The following is a 25,968-nucleotide window of genomic DNA, read 5'->3' as shown; positions in this document are numbered from 1 at the left end:
TTTTGTCCTAAATATCTGCAAAGTTTGAAGAAATTCTGTGCAGTGGTTTAAGAGGAGTTGTGCTGACAAAAAAACAGGACTGACTGACTGAGGGGTCAAAAACATTATACCCCCCGCAAGTTGTTGTGTGGGGTTTAATAACAGAGACCTGCCCATGTTTACAAACACAGATGTTTAGACTGCATGTAGTAAAGCCTACCGCATTTTATGTCAGCTCAAATTTTGTTTATCACATTTCAAAATGATGACAGTCTTGTTTGCATTTGTGATTGAACATAGATGCAGGGACTATTTTTTGTAGTTGTTTTTTTGCACTTTTTCTGGAGCCTGACCTAGGGGCCACAATTTTGGTAAAAGACTCTTGCTTATTATAATTATGCCAACAGTTTGTTTATTTGATGTCTGAGATAAAAGAACATTCTTGAAAACTTTAAATTTTGCAGGTTTTGGCCACACCCTCAGCCCTAGGAGACAGAGACCATGAAATTCACAATTTTTGTTCCCCTTTGCCCATAGATGCTTCAGCTGTTTCAGAGAAGAAGCTGAAAATGTTTAAATATTTAAATATAACACGGATGACTCAGGCTCTAAATTTAGAATCTGATGTTTGTCACACAAATGCATGTCGTCATTTTCTTTCCAAGCTATTGGCCATATCATTCAAACAGTGATGGTAAAATCATTTGGATAATACATGTATCTATATCATATGCTTTTATACATCGATCTTTACATGTAATATCAGTATTGCATATAAACATTAAGGACATATGCAACATAGTTATGAACTAATTTATCTTATTATTCCAGAGTTCCAATAATTGAAGGACTTTTGTGTGATTTTATGATGCCTGGCTTAATGCTGTACACCTTCTCTGAATCAAATTTTGAAGAAATACCAACTAAAACTATCTATTTTTGTTCATTTTTCTGTAAGAAAAAACTAAAGGATTTACATCATTTTGTATCTGTTCAAAACTCCTGGTAATGTATGCTGATTTTTTGTCTAATCACATTCATTTTGATGATATAATGATTTTAAATTGAGAATATCTAGACAGGAGTAGGAAAATTATCAATGGGAAAGGTACATTGTGAAGTACATGTACATGTACGTTGCATATGACCTTAAACATGTTAAAAAGTACTTTAAAAGAGGCCAAAATTAATTTTGAACCCCCCAAAACCATGACAACCTGGCAATGTTTCTAATACATGTAACAAAATTGAAACATTTTATCAAACATTTATCATACCTAAAGTAAACTATTAACAGACCTGTTATCATATATTTTGCAGGATGCCTTCCATAGCACCAGGAGTAAATCTAGTGGGGAATAATGAATCAGGATATGAGTCTTCAAAACATTTAAGTAATAATGGATCAGCAGCCATAATGAATGGGAACCTTTATGTAATGATAATTCTTCTCCTCCTCAGCCTGATGTGGTATGATTCAAAATCAAGAATTTTGAAATTTGTACTTCAAAAGAAGATATTTTAAAAAAGAAAATGGTTCATTTCACAAAGCAGCATAAAGAAACTACATTCAACTTATATATTTTACAACAATATGGCACTACTAACAAAAAATTCAACAGCCCCCATTATGACAACCATTATAAGATCATTTGCAGCAATAATAGTGAAATCTATGATAAATATTTGAAATAATAACAGATCTTAATTGACTCACAATATGTTGCAAGTATATATATATATATATATATATATATATATATATATATATATATATATATATCTTAGAGATGTCAGTTCTGTCAATATTTGATAATCGGTTACTCGGACAATTTTCCGATTGAGTACCCAGGTACTCGGAAGAAGTGTGTATACATGTAAAAGTACCTGATTTTATTGGGACCTCTTTACCCCCATAGCTGTTTTGTTTCGTTTATATTATAATGCATGTACATGAACATCGAGCCCAACAAAAACAATTTTTTGGGTACTAAATGTATTTTTCAAACAGACACAAAAGACATGATCAATTAATACACCAATAATTACAATTGCTTTACAGTTCTTTTTTAGGTAGACAATTTGATCAGGTCTAGTGAGAGTTCTTTGGGAATAGACGTTGTCATGATTGCGAGTCATATACTATTTACATTTCCAAATATATTCTCTGTGGTAACTCTGAAAATTAAGTACGTTGACTACTCGATATTTACGACTTTACCAATTATGTGCATCCCAAGTTTCAAACTGCCATTGATGCCCTGGCAATTACCCAACAAACTTGACAGTGATTCCTTAAATATATGGTCTCCCCCCCCCCCCCCCCCTTATACACTAAATTTACTATGCAAAGCTGAATTTTAAATTTTTTTAATCCACATTTATTTTTAAATATTTCTTCACTTTTGAATTGGTAGCAGTATATCTATGTCTGTCTGATTTATTTACCGCATGCCCCACCCTACCCCTGGGGGGACATGATTTGAACAAACTTGAATCTACACTACCTGAGGATGCTTCCACATAAATATGATCAATCAGGGCTTTGCTGTTCCTGAGAAGATTTTTATAATTTTCCCTATATATTTCTATGTAAAACTTTGATCCTCCATTGTGGCCCCACCCTACCCCAGGGATCATGATTTGAATAAATTTGAATCTACACATACCTGAGGATGCTTCCATATAAATATGACCAATCAGGGCTTTACTGTTCTTAAGAAGAAGTTTTTTTATAGATTTTACCTTTATATTTATAAGTAAAACTTTGATCCTCCATTGTGGCCCCGCCCTACCCCCAGGGGTCATGATTTGAACAAACTTGAATCTACACTACCTGAGGATTCTTCCATATAAATATGACTCATCATGGCTTTGTTGTTCATGTGAAGAAGATTTTTAAAGATTTTTCCTATATATTTCTATGTAAAACTTTGATCCTCCATTGTGGCCCTGCCCTACCCCCAGGGGCCATGATTCGAAAATTTGAATCTACACTACCTGAGTATGCTTCAACATGAGTTTCATCTTTTCTGGCCCTGTGGTTCTTGAGAAGAAGATTTTTAAAAGATGCTATTAATTTTTCACCAATTCTTTAACTCACCTTGAAAGAGAGCATGGCCCTTCATTTGAACAAACTTGAATCCCCTTCACCCAAGGATACTTTGTGGCAAGTTTAGTTGATATCAGAAATTGGCCCAGTGGTTCTTGAGAAGAATGTCGAAAATGTTAAAAGTTTACAGACAGACAGACGCCGGACAAAAAGTGATCAGAAAAGCTCACTTGAGCCTTCAGCTCAGGTGAGCTAAAAAATCTAAGGATAATTAATAGATCATAATTAAACGATGTTCATTGAAAATAAATAATTAAAGCCATCCAAAAATTAGGGTCACTGTGTACTGTGTCCAGTGATTGGTCACAGTAATTACTGTATATACACAGGCAATAATGGGTATTTTAACTGTTGTAGGTGTCGCTAATTACTGTATAGAAAATGCATATTTAAATCACATTTTTGATAAGTTTTTAATAAATATATGCGCTTTGAAATATGAAAAAATATACATCCGGGTAATTGAGTACCGATTTTAGTATTCGATACCCGGACGTTTGATCCAGTACCCAGTTAACCAGGTACTCGTTGACATCCCTAATATATATATATATATATATATATATATATATATATATATATATATATATATATATATATATATATATATACACACAGTCAAACCTCACTATCTCGAACTCGATGGGACCGAGAAAATACTTCGAGGCATCCATGGATTCGAGATATCCAGGGTAAAATGCTTATAAGTAATAAGTGTTTGGGACTTCCAAATCACTTCGACATATCCATAGTATTCAAGATATCAGTGTTCAAGATACCGAAGTTAAACTCTATATATATATATATATATATATATATATATATATATATATATATATATAAAAATATAAATATATATATATATATATATATTCAATTACTTGTCCATACATTTTTCTTGTATGCATAATTAATTTAAATAGATTCTAATCTTCATTTACATGTACCTGTGGATTGAAACATGGTAGAAATCACCCACTATTTCTCACATTCTTAACATAGGTTCCTGATTCGCAAACACATTTGGTAGCATCCATGTGAAAAAAGACAAAACTTCTGCAAGGAGGACATAAATTTACGAAACTCTCCAAATTAATGAACTCTTTACAGTTTCTTCTGAATTAATTAGGAAAGTTTGACAGACCTGATTTGTAAATGTATTTACCAATCCAAACTTAAGTATTGAGCTCTCCCACAGAGAAATGAGGAACAGAATTAAATAATACAGAAGTCTCCTGGAATGGACCATGAATCCCTAGCTATTATCCATGGTTAAAAAAGAACAGATGGAAAGGAAAAGAGTCCCAAAGAGAAGGACTTGCAAGGTTTTCAAGAAAAGAAAGAAAGAAGAACAAAGGAAAAACATCTGGAGGCCAAATACATGAATTGACATAGAAAACTGAGACAAGCTGACATCTGATAACTGTTTTTCATATGACTCTGATCAAAATGAAGTATTTATTTTATTAGGGCTCATATTGTTGTCTTTCGTTCAATCCTTTTTTCAGTAATTTATAAATATTGCCATTATCTTATACGAATCCACAACTGTATAATACTAATACCATTTTTCTATGACTTGCCAAATAGTCCCTGACCCGTGTTTGCCTTAAGGGGATGAAGGACATATAGTCACATGACTCAGTTTATATACATCATAGTCTCTGATAATGTAATTGCAAAGCCTGATTTTAAATCATCATAATTTTTTTGATAATTTGTTTTACTTTACCATGTTATATAAAAATTAAAAAGTTTTAACTATTCTTGTAAACATTAACAAATTAAGAAATAGATAGATCCACTCCTCTATTTCCAACAAGTCAGTGACGTCATACACGATCTGTTAATACACCAAGATCATACTCAGTGAATACATGGACAGTAAGTATTATTATCTAAAAACAGGTCATAATCAGCGCATGGTGAGGTATTTTGTGAAACAGGGAACATAAAAATTATTTTTGCATGGTTGATGGCAGGAATCTTATGTAGGTGTATCTTATTTCCCTTATTTAGCTTATGTATGACGTCATAGTTGGTTTTCCTGTACTTGAGAAGTGTAAACGTCACATTTTTATCATGCTTATGTCTTCTTTAATGATGTCCTATGCAATATTGAGGTAAGCTTCACCTTTTGATATTTTTACGGCTAATCAATAAAATGAAGGACTTCAGTTTCTGAATCAGTGTATTTTTTCAAATATTGAATGATACAATTTTTTGCAAATTAAGTTTTTTGTTGTTTAAATTGTCTTAAAAAGTGCACACTTTTCCCTATTCAGATGCAGTGTGATAAAAGAAATTTACTTTTTCAAGTTTTAAACCCTATATTCATATTCTGAAATAGTTTATAAGATACATGTCCACTTACATATTTTTTGTCTATGCTTAAAAATTCCCATTATGGACAGAATAATGGGCCTGTAAAGATTGAGAATTAAAATCCAAATATCCACTGTAAGGCAAGGAATTTGTCAATCAATATCTCTAAAATAAGGTAAGAAACCTATAGCTAATGAAAGAACTGCTTTAAGATATGTGGGACATCCTAAATTAGTAAATTAAATATACAAAATATGAAAAAAATTGAGTGAATTTTTTTTTCCACATAAGGTCCTTCTTCCCCTTAAATGTTGAAGTACACACACACAAAATAAATCGATAACTGCAAAAATTAAGATTGAGAAATTCAGTGGCAATTTTTCTGAAAAATATTACTGAAAACCTACACTTAATATATGCATATTTGTATGCCAATTCTAAAGATGCAAACAAGCTTCAATTTTTTTAGCTTTGACCTTTAAAATGTATCACTGAATTCCTTTTATTAAGGGGGACCGACCCACTGATAAGAGAGATAACTTTGCAAGTAAAATATCCTATATTACTCATAGTTTACTTCATAAGAGTTTAATTATCGAGACCTTCGAGCATTCAATTCCATCAAACTTAAAAATGATGGAAACATTACCTTATATTTCCTTTAACTGTACTTTTCAAATTGTTTTATTATGTTTGACAAAAAAAAAAATTTAAATCGAGTTTTAAAACTCTTAAAAATTGAATAAGTTATGTCTTTTTAATGATCATTTTAAAAATGGTTTAATGTATCAAGCACCACATGTAGAATTTGTATTAGTATTACATTTTTTTTCAATGAAAAAATATTTATAAGAAAGATAACTCTTGCTAACAGAATTATTGTTTTCTTACAACCACATATAACATTGTGATATTCTGACTTAGGAAGCAGCGCTTCATTATGATTTCTAATATGAATTTAGTAGGTATGACACTAAAAATTATTTTCACATACAACGCATATTTCTAATTTTATGTTGTGATAATAAATTATTATTCTTCCTAATCTCTGTGTTAAAATTTCTTCATATTATGATCTGACATAAAAATCATTTCTGAAAAAATAAGCAGCGCTTCATACCTCATTTTATTTTTCATTTGATTTTGATGCTATAGCTCTTGATGAAAATCAATGTTGGGAAGTTTAAAAAATTTTCGTGAAATTTAGAGCAGAGGGTCATTAGTCCTTAAATCTGCAGTCACTGCTTTTTGACAAGAACCTATGAAAAACAAACTACAAAGTCCCTAGTCTTTTTTCTACTACTTTCAAGTCAAGTTCTAGTGCAAAAACACAAAATTCCTTGTTTCAAGAAAACTAAATCATATGTATACCCAAAGATTTCTTTTTTTTCTTTTTTTTTTTTTTTTTGACAAGTCTGACTAAGAATGGCCTTACTGTTTTAATAAATAAAAAACAAAATTAGGACAGCTTACAAGTAAAAATGCAAGACCAAGAGAAAACAAATTTTAATGAGAATTTAATATAAACAAATATATTTTCAGTACTGTTTATACAAGTTAAGGGGAAGAAGGACCTTTAGCTGAAAAAAATACTTGTCATTCAATTTTTTTTATATTTTGTATATTTCTAATTAAGTATGTCCCACATATCTTGAAGCAGTTATATCATAAGTTTCTTACCTTATTTAAGAGATATTGATTGACAAATACTATATGCCCTACAGTATCTAAGTGGAGTTTTAATTCTCCACGTTTCAGGGCTCATTACTCTGTCCATAATGGGATTTTTAAAGCATAATATAAAAAATATGTAAGTGAACATGTATCTTTTACTTTTAAAATATTTTTGAGTTTGAATATGGTTTAAAATTAGAAAAAGCAAGTTTCTTCTATCACACTGCATCTGGATAGGGAAAATTATGAACTTTTTAAGACAACTTAAACAAGAGGCCCATGGGCCACAACACTCACCTGAATAACTTTGGCCTTGCTGTTCTTCACCTGATTTCCTATGGTGTTATACCGTTTGTGGCCCCGCCCTACCCCTGGGGGTCATGATTGGAACAATTTAGAATCTACACTACCCCAGGATGATACCACATAAGTTTCAGCTTTTCTGGCTCAGTGGTTTTTGAGAAGAAGATTTTAAAGATTTTTACTATATATTTCAATGTAAAAATTGGGTTCCCTATTGTGGCCCAGCCCAACCCCTGGGGGTCATGATTTGAACAATTTAGAATCTACACTAACCCAGGATGCTTCCACATAAGTTTCAGCTTTTCTGGCTCAGTGGTTCTTGAGAAGAAGATTTTTAAAGATATTTTCTACATATTTCAATGTAAACTTGGATTCCCTATTGTGGCCCCGCCCTACCCCAGGGGGTCATGATTTGAACAATTTAGAATCTACACTACCCCAGGATGCTTCCACATAAGTTTCAGCTTTTCTGGCTCAGTGGTTCTTGAGAAGAAGATTTTTAAAGATATTTTCTACATATTTCAATGTAAAACTTGGATTCCCTATTGTGGCCCCGCCCTACCCCCGGGGGTCATGATTTGAACAATTTAGAATCTACACTACCCCAGGATGCTTCCACATAAGTTTCAGCTTTTCTGGCTCAGTGGTTCTTGAGAAGAAGATTTTTAAAGATTTTTACTATATATTTCAATGTAAAACTTGGATTCTCCATTGTGGCCCTGCCCTACCCCCGGGGGTCATGATTTGAACAATTTAGAATCTACACTACCCAAGAATGCTTATACATAAGTTTCAGCTTTTCTGGCCCAGTGGTTCTTGAGAAGAATATTTTTTAATGACCCCATCCAATTTTTGTCTTTTCTTGATTATCTCCCCTTTGAAGGGACTTGGCCCTTCATTTTTACAATTTAAACTCCCCTTCACCCAAGGATGTTTTGTACCAAGTTTGGTTAAAATTGGCCCAGTAGTTCTTGAGAAGAAGTTAAAAATGTGAAAAGTTTACAGACAGACGGACGGACGACGGACAACAGGTGATCAGAAAAGCTCACTTGAGCTTTCAGCTCAGGTGAGCTAACAACAAAAACCGTAATGTACAAAAAATTCTATCATTCAATATTTTAAAATTTACGTTGAAATGCAAGTCCTTCTAATTATTGATTAACTGTAAAAATTTCAAATGGTGAAGCTGACCTCAATATTGCACAGGACATCATTAAATAGTACATAAGCATGACAAAAACGTGTCATGTTTACATTTCTCGAGTACAGGAAAAACCAACTATGACATCACACCTAAGCTATATAAGTGAAATAAGATATACCTACATAAGATTTTCGTCATCAGTCATGCAAAAATATTTTTTGTATTCCCTGTTTCTCAAAATATTTCATCATATACTGATTATGACCTGTTTTTACATAATAATACCGCCCCTGTATTCACCGAGTGTGATCTTGCTGTACTAACAGATCATGTATGATGTCACCGACTTGTTGGACACGCAGTTGATTAAAACAGAGGAGTGGATCAACCTGTTTCATAATTGTTAATGTTTACAAGAATGTTAAAACTTTTTATATTTTTTTTTTATATAAGATGGTTATTAAAGTAAAAAAAATTGTAAAAAAATTATTCAAGAACTGATGCTTTACACGTTTTGCACTTATATAAACGGAGATTATGATGTAGTTAAACAGAGTCATGTGACCATGTGTCCTTCATCCCCTTAAATGCTATTTAAAATGAATTATCTATTTTCTGCGTTATTCTGTTAACTTTATGGTAATGTTTTATGTTTTCCTTGCAAAATTAAAAAAAAAGTCTGGAAAATGTATCTTGCTTATTAATATAAATGTGTCATGTGTATCAAAATGAAAGATTAAAACCACCTGTATATGTGCCACTTGAGCCAGGTAAGAACATCTTCCAGTAATATTTAAAATGTGCTCCAGAAGATATATGTGCCAGGGCATTTAATTTTACTTTACCACCCAAATAAATGAATTTTTTTCTACTCAACAAATGACAGGCATTAAATATTTCCTACTCATCAAAAACCAAATGTTTAATGACTTTCATTTTTTCTTAGAGAGTTACAAGTAATTTGATTGTCACTTTTGTTGCACGATGAAGTAACCATACTCGATAGTCACTAAATGTATAGAAGTTCACTCATCCATAGATATCAATAGTGATGCTTTTTAAGAAATAAGATATCACTTTTAAACTTTTATTGGGATATGAATATGGGTTGGTCCTTTGATCAAATCCCATTAAGCCTGAAGGTAGATTTGATCATGTACCAACCCATATTTACACCCTGATAAATGTTTGAAAATGATACCTTATTACTTATACTTACATTGAGACTGATTTACAACAAATGCTTGTGTACTTAAGTTTTAAACCCATCAAATGATTTTTTTTCAAACCTCAGCGGTATAAATTGAATGTGTTGAATGTGTCTACCACTTATGACATCACTGTGAAATTACGTCAATCGTTTATAACTGAACAATTTAAGGACATGTGACAAACCTGTTTATATGCAGGATTAAATACACCTTGTTCAGACAGTGTTATCGCTTTGTTGTGAATATACACTCTGATGTGAATGTATACAAATTCACTTATGGACAGACACAGGGATGAACAAGAAGTTGACATCGGATTCATATAAAAATGAATCCCGCCATATTGCATGCCTCAACAAAGAGTAGTTGCTGAGAAAACTGCAAAGAAAATTTGTTATGTATGGTACGGACAGACACAAAGATAAACAGGAAGTTGACATTGGATTCGTACAAAAATGAATCCCACCATATGACATGCCTAAACAAACAGTATGCTAAAGTTTCAAGCATCTGCAATGAGTAATTGCTTAGAACACTGTGACAAAAATTTGTTATGTATGGTATGGACTGACGCACGCATAAACAGGAAGTTGACATCAGATTCGTACAAAAATGAATCCCAACATATGGCATGCCTCAACAAAGTGTGTGCTAAAATTTCAAGCATCTGCAATGAGTAGTTGCTGTGTAAACTGTCATGAAAATTTGTTATGTATGGTACGGACAGATGCACAGATAAACAGGAAGTTGACATCAGATTCGTACAAAAATGAATCCCACCATATGGCATGCCTCAAAAAAGTGTGTGCTAAAATTTCAAGCATCTGCAATGAGTAGTTGCTGAGAAAACTGTAATGAAAAATTTCGTTACTGACAGACAGACGGACAGCTAGACAGATGGACACACAAGAGTAAAACAGTATACCTCCTTCTCCTTCGGAGCGGGGATATAAATATGTACTAACTGCATAGCAGCAGTTGTTGTGCTGTTACAAAGATAAACCTATATAAATCTAAATTTTGGGATAATACCAAACCAAACCCAGTTATATGAAATTGTAAACCTATAGGGTTTGAGGCAATTATTTTAATCAGAAAATAAACATATTAAACTATTTACAATGTACTTAAGATTGAGTGCATTGACCTATAATCCAATCGGGATATGAAAGTGTAAGACTTTTCCGTAATAATAAACAAACCTGGTAATTGGATTAAGGACAATGTAAGCTACCAGGATGTTTATCTATCTTGGGACGACGATGCAGGAACAGTAATGGAACATTGCTAAAAATTATCTTAACATTATATTAACTTTTGCACAATACTAGGATGTTGGACTGAAGCTTATTAAAGTTTATGTTTCAATTACAATTTATTTTATAAAATACCAGGATTTTGTACAAATTTATTGAATAACTTGTTTACTTGAATCTGATTTGTCTATTTCATACGTAAATGAGTATTATGTATTGTACATTATAAAATACGATCTACGGCGCTCTTCGGGAGAGCCACTATACGATCGGCTGTACGACTTACAACTTTCAGTAAATAAACTCTTTGCAAACATTTTGGTTTCATTGGCTTACATCGTCTAAGTCAATTTGGTGCCCGTGACCAGGATCAGCAAAGTACTGTAAGATGTCGAACGCGGAAGGAAAGTGTGGCAAGGTAGGACAAAACTTTCTGAACCAGAAGTATCTGTAGCCTGACCAAATTCTGCATTTACTTGGAATTTTATTATTTAGGAATATTTATACATTTTGGCTTATATTTTGCATTGTTAAAACAAAAGATTGATCATGTTGATAACTTAACTGATTTTAAATGGGGAAAAAATCGTCCAAAATCGTTTTCATTATCTTCAGTTATTTCTTTTTCTTAAAGAAAATTTCAAAAATACAACAAAATCGAAATATTTAACAAAAATAAGAATTTTTCTTTATGGAATGTACATACTAGGTATAAGTGTGTATTTTACGCTCCTTATAAGTATTTCTAGAGTGAAATATCTTGAATGGCAGGCAGGAGAAAATGGTACTGAAGTTAATGTCAGATTCCTTGTCACATTTTTAATGGAATTCGAAAATTGACTAAATCTGTTTTGAAGTTTTGACCCAAAATCTGACAATAATGCAACAACAATCAACAAACATTGGATTTTATCGTGGACTCCATTTGAGGTATTTATTTTTTTATGACTTGGTCTGATACCAAGGGCAGAGATAACGTCTGACCCAGTGTCTGTGGGTCCGTCATATGGGTTTGTACTGATCCTGATTTAAATTCGCTTAGAGAATGCGATTGTGAAGAGGATAGTACCATGTTTGTAGTTTAAGTATATCGACTGTGGAAATCACAAGAAGTCGTGGAAATGAGGAATACGACAGGTGATAGCAGTCATTTAGACGATGCTTACAGATGAAGAAAACGCTGGAAACTCATGATATTTGTAACTGATTTCTGTTGCATTATTTTATAGCTAGATTTGTTAATTGCAAATTCCGATGTACGAGAATATAAACTGTAAGACTGAACTTAAATAGTACATGTACAAGGTATACTGATGACTTTTTTTTAATCCCTAGGAGTGTTTCCATTTCATGAACTGGTAATGCGTAACAACTTGCATCACCAACAATCCTGCTTAAGCAAAGGAACCGAACAGTATTCATTCCATAATACACATCCATTTTGAGTAAAAAAAGTGAAAACGTATATCCATATTTAATATACTATATCTGTATATTCCACAATATACCTTAATCCTCTTGAGAACTCTACAGCAGTGAAACAAATTTGAACAAGAAGAAGGAGAGAGCCCAGAAAAACCCATTACATCCAATGACCATTATGAGCATAGTGTGATTACTCATGTGAACTGTGTTTCAGTGCTTCCATTCTTGTGAAGGATTAATATTGTTTGTTTCCTACTGTGAATCATGATGAAATAATTGTCTTGTTTCAATTTAGAAATTTCCTGCAGAAAGTTCTATTTACATGGGGACGAATGTAAACCTATAGGGTTAGAGACAATTATTTTAATCAGAAAATAAACATATTAAACTATTTACAATGTACTTAAGATAGAGTGCATTGACCTATAATCCAATCGGGATATGAAAGTGTAAGACTTTTCCGTAATAATAAACAAACCTGGTAATTGGATTAAGGACAATGTAAGCTACCAGGATGTTTATCTATCTTGGGACGACGATGCAGGAACAGTAACGGAACATTGCTAAAAATTATCTTAACATTATATTAACTTTTGCACAATACTAGGACGTTGAACTGAAGCTTATTAAAGTTTATGTTTCAATTACAATTTATTTTATAAAATACCAGGATTTTGTACAAATTTATTGAATAACTTGTTTACTTGAATCTGATTTGTCTATTTCATACGTAAATGAGTATTATGTATTGTACATTATAAAATACGATCTACGGCGTACTTCAGGAGAGACGCTGAGAGCCACTATACGATCATCTGTAAGACTCACAACTTTCAGTTCATAAAACTCTTTGAAAAAAAACGACTATTTTTGGTCATTGGCTTACAAAATATCAGTGAATTTAACAGCCCTAGTGAAATAAATTTGTTGAAGAAATATGGTGTTATTTATAAACAAATATTGGGATACAAATACAGGTTGGTCACTTGATCAAGTCCCTTAAATCCCAAAGGGCTAGCGCTTTTTGCTAATTTTGATCATATACAAACCCTTTTCTATGTCCATGCAATAGATGTTTAGAAATGTTACCTTATTACTTATATTTACATTTGTGACTGACATACTACAGATGTTTGCAGTTATAATCTGAAACTCAAATATTTAATTTTCAAAATTAAATGGTGTAGGTTGAATCCATGAAAAATGTCAACAATTTATGACGTCTCTATGAAACTGAGATTAATCATAATGTCTTCACAATGAATTTGTGATCATGTGTCAAACTGCACCTATTCAGTGTTAGATACATATTGCTAAAATAGTGCTATGTAAGAGAAAACATTTGCGAATGTAAACAGTATGTGCTATTGTTTATATACAGGTATCACTGTATTACGCCACTTATATATGAATCCAGAGTAAACTCCACAAACCTATTCCCTCTGTGCCTCCCCAGTCTGCCGAGACAAACTCCATCCTCTGAGATCCGAGTCGAGCATGTGAGCTACCGAGTCGAGAGTGAGCACACAGGTACTGTAACATGTCGTGTATTGAGGCCACAATGGAGAGAGAGAAGGACAGTGCTCGGACAATCTTATCATCAGACAGATTCTTAAACATGACTAGGGCCTCTGTATGGTGAGGAATAAACCACAGGTTCAGGACATGCTGGCCATCATTGGTCAACAGCTGCCGCGGACGCTTCTTGTCCTGTCTGGATGACATTACTGGCTTAAAATCTTTTCTATTGATCACATCATACATGTCAGAGCCAAAATACAGAGTTTGTAAGGATGATATGAGAGCTAATAGTGATACATTGAAACAACAGTAAAACAATTAAGCTACCTTAGAAAAGGTCAAAAGTAATTAAAACAAAAGACTCTATTATATTTTGTGAAATTCTATACTCAGTAGAAATAAATCACTTTAATCAATTACATTATAAAGAGAGTGAAGAAATCTAGTTCAAAAACAAAAAAAGTATGACACTGATAAAGAAAAATTCTAACTTTGGATCTGGTGTGAGTCCCTCAATTTTATTGGTGCCTTGTTTCTTCTCATATGGATCTCCAACCATGAAGTAGGTTTTTCTGTCAATTAAATTATACCCTCTAAAAATTTCTTTTCCTTAGTAAATGGACATTGAAATAAGGCATTTGTTTTGATAAATTTTCAACTAAACAACCTTTTCAAGGTGCATAAATAATTGCAAAATATGTGTTACTTATACAGTGATTTCCTTCTATATTTTAACATTAGCACACCAATGATTCTCATGTCTATCATACCTAATGTTAGCCTAAGGGAAGTCCTGTAGCTATTTTGGGAAGTTTTTATACCTGATGTTAGGGAAGTCCTTTAACAGTCTGAGTATACTGTTGTAGTAAGCAATCAGCTGACCTCTCAAACTGTACTGGGTCATTCTCTGGTTGAAGCGATAACAGAACTCTTTGATTAAATGTCTGGAAAAAAATAATCATTTAAGTCTGGGTCATTCTTCATGGAGCAATACCAGCTATTGTCAGCCTGTTTAAACCATTTACCATGTTAAATCTTAATTTTAATTCTGAAGAATCCATTCTTCTTTAGCAGTTTTGCAAACCAATGCAACAAGTTTGCTGCCTTTCTGATAAAAGTCTACGAAGAAGTCAAAAGATAAAAGAAATTTCAGAAAATAAATACTTGATGATTAGGGTACACTAATACAGGGTGTCCCAAAATATATGATACCATTTGAAATACCTGCCACAAACAAATCCATTGGCTAATTTCTTTGATATATTTGAATAAGTATATTTTTTTAGCAACAAAATATTCCAAAAAAAATTCCCACACTTATGACATTTCAGTGTATCAAATTTACATCAAACTTTTGCAAAAAACTACAATTTCAATCAAAATGAATCATTAAAAGAGCTAGCTACCCTCATATACAGACTGTAATTATCAATCCTAGTCTTAGGTTACTGCTGCTAAACCCGAACCAGAATCCTTAACATATATAAAAGGTTCACCTCTTTTGAAAATCCAGAAGTTACTGACGAGACAGGCACTGTTGTCTCAAGTTAAGGAACTTTGTGCAATGTCTAGACATTATCATTACACAAATAGAATGTCATTTAGAGGGCATCATGTAATAGCATAGCATTTTTCATAGTGAACTCATTTTGTTGTTTTCTTTTTAATGACTGTCAAATGATGTGAATAAAATTGGACAGTATATGCAATGTTTATAATGCATTTGTTGCAATCCAATATTCATTGCATTAGGTTTTACAGAATCTTGAAATGGTATCATATATTCTGGGACACCAGACCTCACCTTTTGGCTTTCTTTGACTCCTCTGGGTTCATCAACACATGTCTCATTTCATTTCTCTTCTTCACAAAATCATTCAACATCAGATCTCTGCTTGGAGTCTAGAAGAGATTCAAAAGTAGCCTCAGATGCAACTGGATCAAATACACATCATATTCTGTGTTTAATAATAATTTTGACAACTACTTAGCATTTTTGACAAATCTGACAAATCATTTCCATGACAATGTGCCATGAATTCATTGATATTAATGAACAATGAATGGGAGACGACTCACTTTTTCAAGCTGTATTGAAACAAAGGCATCTGGGGACCTGGCAAATCTCAAGCTCTGGTCATGTGACAACTTTGCCCCTAGGGTAGAGGCCCCAGTTCCCCCAGAAAAACTTGTCATCTGGGTGACAGAACTTTTCTCTGACTTGGTCTCCGAAGGGCTGGCTCTCCCACTACTGCAATGCACTTAGTATCGTCAGTTACAAATAAAGTATCTACTCAATTTGGTTCATACTTCTCTCATAATTCTAGGAATAATCTGAATATGTAAGACTAAGTCTACCTTTTGTGTATGTCCGGTTCTTCTATTAGTACACAAGCACTGGTCTGCAGTGCTGGAGATGACATTCTTACACGCCTTCTATTGGTACACAAGCACTGGCCTGATAGACAGTGCTGGAGATCACATTCTTACCTTTCGTCTTCTATTGGTACACAGATAGACAGCACTGGAGATCAAATTCTTACCTTTTATGTAGGTCTGGTTCTTCTATTGGTACATAAGCACTGGCCTGACGTGCTGTAGATCACATTCTTACCTTTTGTCTTCTATTGGTACACAAGCACTGGCCTGATAGACAGCACTGGAGATCAGATTCTCACCTTTTGTGAAGGTCTGGTTCTTCTATTGGTACACAAGCACTGGCCTGAAGGACAGCACTCGTGATGGCATTTTTCTGAACTATCTGTACTTGTAGAATGACCTTCAGGTTCTCAAGGCCACTTCCTTGTAAGATCTGATGTAAAGATACTCAATTAATACATTATATAAGCATCAATCTTCACTATCAGCATCTTAAATCCAAAATTTCTCATCAAAAAATGTCTGAAATATCTTTTCCTGATTTATCATTGTATTTCTCATATTAAAAAATGGAGATAAAGTACTTCCATATAAGAGTAAGTACTCAATATAAAATTACTTCCATATGGGAATAAGTACTCAGTATAAATCAGAAATATGAAATAAAAGTTTTACATCTTCCATGGCCTCCCTGGTCCTAAAACTGAATCTGCCAATCTGGGCCTCATCCAGCTCATTGATAGCTAGTGGTTGCTGGAGGGGGACATTCATTCTGTGGAGAACATAGATTTTAGGTGATAGTTTTGAAAGTAACACTATTACTCTGATGCACATACAGTATAGAATTCTTTACTTTTCCTTCCAGACCTTCTAACACTTGAATCAAACATACATTTGATTTTGTGTAACTACAACACAAATTAAGCTGTGCTCTATTTATAAAAATCAATTTGTAAATATCAAAGTGAAGCAAAATATCCTCCAAGAACTACTTATTTTAACATAATATATATCCAAATATATTCTTCAATTAAAGGAGTATAACATGTATATAATATTTGACTAATTTTTCTTTACAATGCTCATTCTGACACAGTAGCAGAGTATAGGTTAATATCTAATCCGAGATTCCTCTGACTCTTACCCCCAATTTTATATTTTGACATGTGGGGAGAGAGAGTCTGAGTGGTATACTGAAAACCCTGGAATTCCCGATAACTAAGCCGTTACACCTCTAACTCTTACCCACTTTTATAATTTGACATGTGCTGGGTGGATAGCACATCAAAAAATAAAAACAGGGTAAGACTCAGAGAAATCTTGATATACTGTAAACCAACTTTTATTCGTGTGCGAGAAATATTCGTGAGTTTCACGACCTATTTTAACTCGCGAATAATAATCGCCGCGAACCATTTATTTTGCTTTGTATTTGTAGAGAAAGTTTCCTCAGTCGTGAAAATTAATCGTTGCGGATTGTTTTCAAACTGAGGAATCGCGAATAAAAGTTGACGCGAAAAATAGTTGGTTTACAGTAATCACTGACAGGGTAAGACTCAGAGAAATCTTTATATTATAGTTACTGTAATAGTTCACTGACTTGTACACAGCCGAGTCGTCCTCCTGTACATCAGACATACTGATAGGAGGGGGTTTCCCAGCATCGTCCTTCATGGAGGCTGATTCAAACTGAATAGCTCTGATGTACATGTGGTAATCACTGAATCCCATCTCTACAGCCTGCTTCTTGTAAATCTGAAATCAGTGTACTACATGTGTTATATTATATATTTATAACAGATAGATGTTCATGTCCAAGGATATACAGCATTTAATTAGTGGTAAAATGTGTAGGTGATGTACTTATCTAATCAATGAACGTTTAAGTATTGTATGCTGTGAAAGTGGAACTTACCCCAGCTAAAATGCCTGTCTCCAGAGCGGCATCCATTAAACGATGTCTGCAGGTCAACGTCTGAAAATCAAATACACTGATAATTTTATAATCAATAATTATAATATCTTTTACAGCACATGCCTGTGTGTACTGCTAGTATGAGTTCCCATTTTTATGTGATTCAATGTCCATGTTCAGTAATTCTAATGAAATGGATCACAGAGTATACTAGATAAGTGTTTGTCCTACAAGAGAATATTTATTTTTTAAAAAGTCCAGTCATTATTAATGGAAGCCCTACCTCCAGTAGTCTATTGATAGCACCCATCATACTGAGTTGTCTGTCCCTGAGATTCTTCCTGGTTCCCTCTTCTTCCTTTTTGTCCACCATAGTTCTAGCCATCATACACATAAAGATAGGATCCTCCACATAAACCTCAGCAAATAACTAAAATAAAACATACACATTAAGATAGGATACTCCACATAAACCTCAGCAAATAACTAAAATAAAACATACACATAATGATAGGATCCTCCACATAAACCTCAACAAACAACTAAAATAAATATAGGATCCTCCACATAAACCTCAAAATTACTGAAAAAAAGATAGGATCCTTTATATAAACCTCAAAAAATAACTAAAATAAAACATACACATAAAGATAGGATTTCTTCACAAAAACCTCAGCAAATAACTAAAATAAAACACATATAAAGATAGATTCCTACACATAAACCTCAGCAAATAACTAAAATAAAACATACACATTAAGATAGGATCCTCCACATAAACCTCAACAAACAACTAAAATAAAACATACACATTAAGATAGGATCCTCCACATAAACCTCAACAAACAACTAAAATAAAGATAGGATCCTCCACATAAACCTCAGCAAATTACTGAAAAAAAGATAGGATCCTTTACATAAACCTCAGCAAATAACTAAAATAAATAAATCTTACATATTATCTTGGAATTTTTATATATCTATATTCAACAGTTGTTTTTCTCTAGCGCTCAATCATCATATACATGTACTGTGTGGACTTGCAAATATTTACATTTTCTAATGTTTGTAAGAGGTAAAACTCAAAATAAGGTCATAGCTTTATATCCTCATAAAGCAATTTGCTCAGCACATGACAGATCAGCATGCCTCTTCACTGCTTGTTGTTTAATAGTACACTGGGTGTCGCTTGTTTCTTATTCCATGGAAGATCAGGTAAAATTATAATTAAAATATAACAAAAAACTCTGGGTTTTTTTTTTTTTGGGGGGGGGGGGGGGTCAATAACTATTAAGTCAATGCATTTGGTGTAAATATTTACTTTGTTTGGCAAGTGAAAATTGGAAAAGATATCTTTTTTTTCAATTTGATGATATGCAAAAACTAACAGATTTGGAGCATTTCATAGAGGACTTAGTAAGCTATTGACATTTGACAATGACTTCAGTAAAGTATGTAATCATTCTTTCCTGTATGATATCTTACATCTTTTTGGACTTGCTGAGTGAAGTATGTGTCCAGTTTGTCTGATCGATCCCATTCTTTACAAGCTACCTCTAAGAGTCTCTTCTCTATCATCACCATACTGTACACAGACTTAGGCTGGTGGATGTGGATTAACTCCTGTAAAACAAACGCCATAGCTTTAATTTACAATCATTTCTCTATCATCACCATACTGTACAGACTTAGGCTGGTGGATGTGGATTAACTCCTATAAAACAAACACCATAGCTTTTACTTTTAAAAAAAATCCCATTCAAATTATTATTTTGAAATGGTAATAACAAATTGCCTAAGATGGGTTAAGTATTTTACTACATCTGTAATTTATTACAATCGTTAACTAGTGGGTATTGTTTTTTTTACAAAAAAACACATGTCTCCCCTTCTTTACCAACATTAACGAGTGCAAATATATGATCAGGGTCAAAAATAATAATGCAGTGCATCTCAACTCAAATTCTGTGTACAAAATTTCAAGTCTTCATGTCAAACGCATCTCAAGTAATGGTCTGGTTGTGTTTTTCTTAATTTGACCTTGAAGAAAGTGGTCAAGGTCAAATATTTTGATGCAGTACATTTAGTCTCAATGTTGTCATTCCTTGTTCCAAGTTTGAAATCCTAATGTCAAAAAGTTCTCAAGTTATGACCTAGACTATATTTTCATGTAAACGATTGACCTTGACTTTATAAATAGGTCAAGGTGAAAAAATGTTGCCATTCACCCTTCCTCTATACCACCTCTCCATGTTCCAAGTTTGAAGCCTTAATGTCAGGGTTCTCAAGTTATGGTCTAGTCATGTTTTCTCTATTTGACCTTGAAGAAAGGGGTCAAGGTCAAAATTTTGAAGCATTGCATCTTGTAACAATGTCTTCTTTCTATGTTACAAGTTTGAAGTCCTAATATGAAAGGGTACTCAAGCTAAGGCCTGGACTCTATTTTGATGTAAAAGATTGACCTTGACATTATAATAATTGAATCAAGGTCAAAAATTTTGGTGGCATGCATCCTTCCTTCATACCACTTCTGCATGTTCCATGTCTGAAGTCTTTATAACAAAGGATTCTTAAGTAATGGTCTAATCAAGTTTTTTCCCTATTTGACCTTGAGAAAGAAAAGAGGTCAAGGTCAAAAATTTTGGTGTGTTGCATCTTGTATCAATGTCTTCTTTCTTTGTTACAAGTTTGAAGTCTTAATATCAAAGGGTACTAAAGCTATGGCTTGGACTCTATTTTGATGTAAAAGATTGACCTTGACCTTATAATAATTGAATCAAGGTCAAAAATTTTGGTGGCATGCATCCTTCCTTCATACCACTTCTGCATGTTCCATGTCTGAAGTCTTTATAACAAAGGATTCTTAAGTAATGGTCTAATCAAGTTTTTTCCCTATTTGACCTTGAGAAAGAAAAGAGGTCAAGGTCAAAAATTTTGGTTTGTTGCATCTTGTATCAATGTCTTCTTTCTATGTTACAAGTTTGAAGTCTTAATATCAAAGGGTACTTTGAGGTTTAAGCTTACTTTGACCTTATAAATAGGTCAAGGTCAAAAATGTTGGTGGCGTGCACTCCTTCTCAATGTCATCTATCTATGTTCCAAGTTTGAAGTCTTAATGTCTAAGGGTATTAAAGTTACGGCCTGGACAAAATTTGGATGAAGAAGAAGAAGAAGAAGAACTAGATACGATCTCGTTGCGAGCAACGAGTGGGTCTTCCGTCCGATTTTTGATCAGATGAGATAAGAATTTGACAGAGATTTTGGTTCTTTTTAATCCCTTTTTTTTATAAGCTTAAACCTCTCGTGATTTTAAAAACTTTTTATTCAACAACTATTGAGAAAGTCTTCTTCGTTTCCGAGATATATTCAAAAGAAACATTTAGGGGCTGGTCCTTCAACACCAAAATGGGGATATTTAGCAAAAATTGAAAGTTCACGTATTGTTCAAAACACTATTTTGAACATCTTTTATTCAAAACTACTTCTCAAAATATTTCTCCCTTTTGAGATATAAAGCGTGAAAGATTTTGCATTCTGGCCCCTTATGGCCCCTAATTATGTAACATATGATGTGAATATCATAATATATAGTTGTAAATTGTTGCGATAAACATTTTTGCTTCAATAATGCATTACAAAATATTAATCGTTAAAGAGTTACTGATTAAAGACTTTTGGCCCCTCTCAGCCCCTATTTAAAGGGGCCACCCATTTTTTCTTCATACCACTTCAAAGCTCTCATGATTTTGAACATTTTTTGTTCAACAACTATTTACAAATTCTTCTTCGTTTTTGAGATATTTAAATAAGAAATATTTAGGGGCTGGCCCTTCAACTCTTTAATGGGGACGTTTAGCAGGAAATAAAAGGTTGCATATTGTTCAGAACATTATTTTGAACATCTTTTGTTCAATATTGCTTATCAAAATATTTCCCACTTTTGAGATATAAAGCGTCAAAAATTTAGCATTCTGGCCCTTTATGGCCCCTAATTATGTAACATATGATATGAATATCATAATATATAGTTGTAAATTGTGGAGATAAACATTTTTGCTTCAGTAATGCATTACAAAATATTGATTGTTAAAGAGTTATTGTTCAAAGACTTTCGGCCCCTCTCAGCCCCTATTTTGAGGGGCCAGCCCCTTTTCCTTCATATCACTTTAAAGCTCTCATGATTTTGAACACTTTTTGATCAACAACTAGTCAGAAATTCTTTTTCGTTTCCGAGCTATATGCAAAAGATATATTTAGGGGCCAGCCCTTCAACTCCTTAATGGGGACGTTTAGCAAAAATTGAAAGGTTGCATATTGTTTAGAACATTATTTTGAACATCTTTTAATCAATATTGCTTATCAAAATATTTCCCACTTTTGAGATATAAAGCGTCAAAGATTTAGCATTCTGGCCCCTTATGGCCCCTAATTATGTAACTTATGATATGAATATCATAATATATAGTTGTAAATTGTGGAGATAAACATTTTTGCTTCAGTAATGCATTACAAAATATTGATCGTTAAAGAGTTATTGTTCAAAGACTTTCGGCCCCTCTCAGCCCCTATTTTGAGGGGCCAGCCCCTTTTCCTTCATATCACCTTAAAACTCTGATGATTTTGAACACTTTTTGATCAACAACTAGTCAAAAATTCTTTTTCGTTTCTGAGATATTTGCAAAAGAAATATTTAGGGGCTGGCCCTTCAACTCCTTAATAGGGACGTTTAGCAAAAAATGAAAGGTTGTATATTGTTTAGAACATTATTTTGAACATCTTTTGTTCAATATTGCTTATCAAAATATTTCCCACTTTTGAGATATAAAGCGTCAAAGATTTAGCATTCTGGCCCCTTATGGCCCCTAATTATGTAACATATGATGTGAATATCATAATATATAGTTGTAAATTGTTGAGTTAAACATTTTTGCTTCAGTAATGCATTACAAAATATTGATCGTTAAAGATTTATTGATTAAAGAATTTCGGCCCTTCTCGGCCCCTAATGTGATGAGTCAGCTTTTTCTTTGATATATTTCTGTTCAATATATTTTAACAAAATACTCATAATTAAAAAGTTATCGTAAGAAATGTCTCTAAAATTCACTCATGATTCGTGTCCTAAATTTCGACCTCTACCGAGCTTCCATACTAGGCACTTCCAGAAAATATCTAAACCCAGGTGCACAATGGCAATATGTCCTCTATCATCGCTGAAAATTTCAGCGTTCTAGCTTAAGCCGTTTTTGAGTTCCATTGCAGACAAGGAGGTCCTCTGAATTTTGATAAAAGGGCGATAACTTCCGACCGGAAGTTATTTTCTAGAAACGGAATTACCGGAATTAACTTCAGATAAAAAGGTGTTAATGCTGAAAATTTGAACCAAATCGATCGAACCATCTCCGAGAAATCTTCTGCACAAAATTTGTAAAGAAAAAAAAAGGAAGAATAATAATAAGAAAAGTGAAAAAGAAACAATAGAATAATAGAAGGGTCTTCCGCTGAAGACGGAAGACCCTAATAAGAAAATCGACAAAAACAATATGTCTCCCCTGGAAGGGGAGACATAATTCCTTATTCAACAGTACTTGGTGAAAACTATGGTTTCATCATATGTACTTACAATGATATAAACATGTTTTGTTAGTATAAAATATACACTTGATAATCAACAATTTGCAACTGAAACTACAATAGTTCATGCTTTCTTCTATTTTATCAGCCATGTCTTAAGACCTTTGCCTTACCTGAAGAGCATACTTCAGAGCCACAGGGACCCTGCTGGCGATAGACAAAGAAGGATGGAACTCCAGCATGTAGATATTCCTCAAAGCTGGCCTAAAAAAAACAAACAGTCAATCTTACACTTTATAAAGTACAAAATCTACAATTATAATACATCCTAATGTTTGCTTTCAATATCCTAGCTGACCAATGAAATCATAAGATGTAAGATTCATGATTGCGTTCGATATCCTTGTTGACCAATGCAATCATTTAGTGTAACAGATTCATGCCTGCTTTCAATATCCCAGCTGACCAATGAAATCATTTAGTGTAACAGATTCATGCTTTCTTTCAATATCCTATCTGACCAATGAAATCATTTAGTGTAACAGATTCATGCTTTCTTTCAATATCCTATCTGACCAATGAAACCATGCCATGTAACAGATTCATGTTTGCTTTCAATATCCTATCTGACCAATGAAATCATGCCATGTAACAGATTCATGTTTGCTTTCAATATCCTACCTTACCAATGAAATCATGCCGTGTAAGATACCTGCTGAGGTTGATGGAGATTGGTTGTTTGGGCACCACTGATAGAGGTAGACCGAACTCTTCCCCCTCCCTACACACCTTCTGAAGATACTCTCTCTGCTCCTCAATCTAAAACCAGAGACTTACGTTCAGCAAACTGGGATATCAAATAAAACCCACCTTGTGTAATATGAATAGATCAAACTTCTTAAAGTTCAAAATAAATTCCACCAACAGTGTCAACTTATTTAAGACCTTGTATTTTTTAATGTAAACACATCTATGATATTCTCTCTTTTAATTTTAAAGATATTAAGTACACAGAAATTATCAATTTTTTTGTTTGAATTCTTGCTTTAAGCCTGACTCCCTGATATAACCTGTTTATCCATGATGTTCTTGATGAGTGTTGTCATGTGTCTAAGGATAACACACTCTGCCCGGATTGTCTTTATGAAATAGTCCGCCTTAAAGTCAAATCGCGGCTTCTTGTAAATCAGGTTCATCATCACTTGAGCCATGGCTCGCTTCTCATCTTTGTCAAACACATGCTGGTAGGCTTCAACATAGCAGTCTAACAGCTGAAAGATGCAACAACTGGATTTTACAAAAGAGTGGTTCAATGGCTAAAAGTTACAATATAACACCACCATAATTTCACATTATGTGTATAATATAATAGTCCTATAACTGTGAGTCACATTTTCATGTATAATATTGCATTTCAGTGATTGAAATTTAAGTTACAATACAGAACAGTCCAGTAACTCTAAGTTACTACTCAGAAGTCTAATTACTAAATGTAACAATAAAGTAGTCAAATGACTGAAAGCTATAGCATAATATTCTTTTGACAGGATGTTTCAATATACAATGTACCTATAAATTACCATATACGTGTACCTGTTAAATGACTGAAAAATAGTTAAAATACTATATCATATTTGCCCCAAATCAATAATCAGGTAAATCTTTCTCTTCCTAAAATTTACCTACTTTTTTTTATCACGTCTCAAAATTTTTTGATACGACAAAGTTTACATGCTATTAAAATCATATATTTAAAAATTTTTGCTAGAAAATTAATATTTTTGATGTTTCAGCGATTCAAAGTTTGAATTTCTCAATATGCATATTCTGATCACAGATGCTACGCGCCATTGCTCTGACGTCATAGGTGTCAATCCTGGTCAAGCGAAGTACTTATTGTGTATACAAATTTACAAAAGGGCTCATTTGTTGCGTCTATTAAACCTGTTAGAGAATAATTAAGAGATAATTGGATAATTGACAGCTAGTAAGGTATAATTTATGGCTTTAGGATGCACAAATGTGCACAAGAAAGGTTTTAGGAAGGTATTTTTTCCACATTTCCTGGACTTGGTTGAGAGATGAAAGAGGGGCCTTTTACTGCAAATGCGATGGCGTTTATCTCCAATCAGAACAATCGTTTATGCCCG

The 25,968-nt window shown here is 33.2% G+C and overlaps 1 protein-coding gene across 1 annotated transcript in view; it reads right to left on the bottom strand.

Annotated features, from left to right (window-relative positions):
- The window catches only part of LOC133187394 (uncharacterized), a 185,834-nt gene that overhangs the window by 143,134 nt on the left and 16,732 nt on the right, over positions 1-25,968 (bottom strand). The window contains exons 19-32 of the mRNA XM_061322748.1: positions 24,889-25,089; positions 24,531-24,637; positions 23,992-24,082; positions 19,730-19,867; positions 18,528-18,674; positions 18,245-18,304; positions 17,930-18,084; positions 17,005-17,101; positions 16,629-16,762; positions 16,030-16,201; positions 15,755-15,852; positions 14,772-14,894; positions 14,442-14,522; positions 13,863-14,143 (exon numbers count right to left, since the gene is read on the bottom strand). Coding sequence (XP_061178732.1) covers positions 13,863-14,143; positions 14,442-14,522; positions 14,772-14,894; positions 15,755-15,852; positions 16,030-16,201; positions 16,629-16,762; positions 17,005-17,101; positions 17,930-18,084; positions 18,245-18,304; positions 18,528-18,674; positions 19,730-19,867; positions 23,992-24,082; positions 24,531-24,637; positions 24,889-25,089 — 1,885 coding nt within the window. The remainder of the gene's footprint in view (positions 1-13,862; positions 14,144-14,441; positions 14,523-14,771; positions 14,895-15,754; positions 15,853-16,029; positions 16,202-16,628; positions 16,763-17,004; positions 17,102-17,929; positions 18,085-18,244; positions 18,305-18,527; positions 18,675-19,729; positions 19,868-23,991; positions 24,083-24,530; positions 24,638-24,888; positions 25,090-25,968) is intronic.

Source organism: Saccostrea echinata, unplaced genomic scaffold, assembly GCF_033153115.1.
Source record: "Saccostrea echinata isolate AGI-Se365-2 ecotype Australia unplaced genomic scaffold, CSIRO_AGI_Sech_v1 ptg000015l, whole genome shotgun sequence".
NCBI classification, from domain to species: domain Eukaryota; kingdom Metazoa; phylum Mollusca; class Bivalvia; order Ostreida; family Ostreidae; genus Saccostrea; species Saccostrea echinata.
The sequence above is the reverse complement of the archived record's forward strand: the minus strand, read 5'-3'. Positions and strand labels throughout refer to the sequence as shown.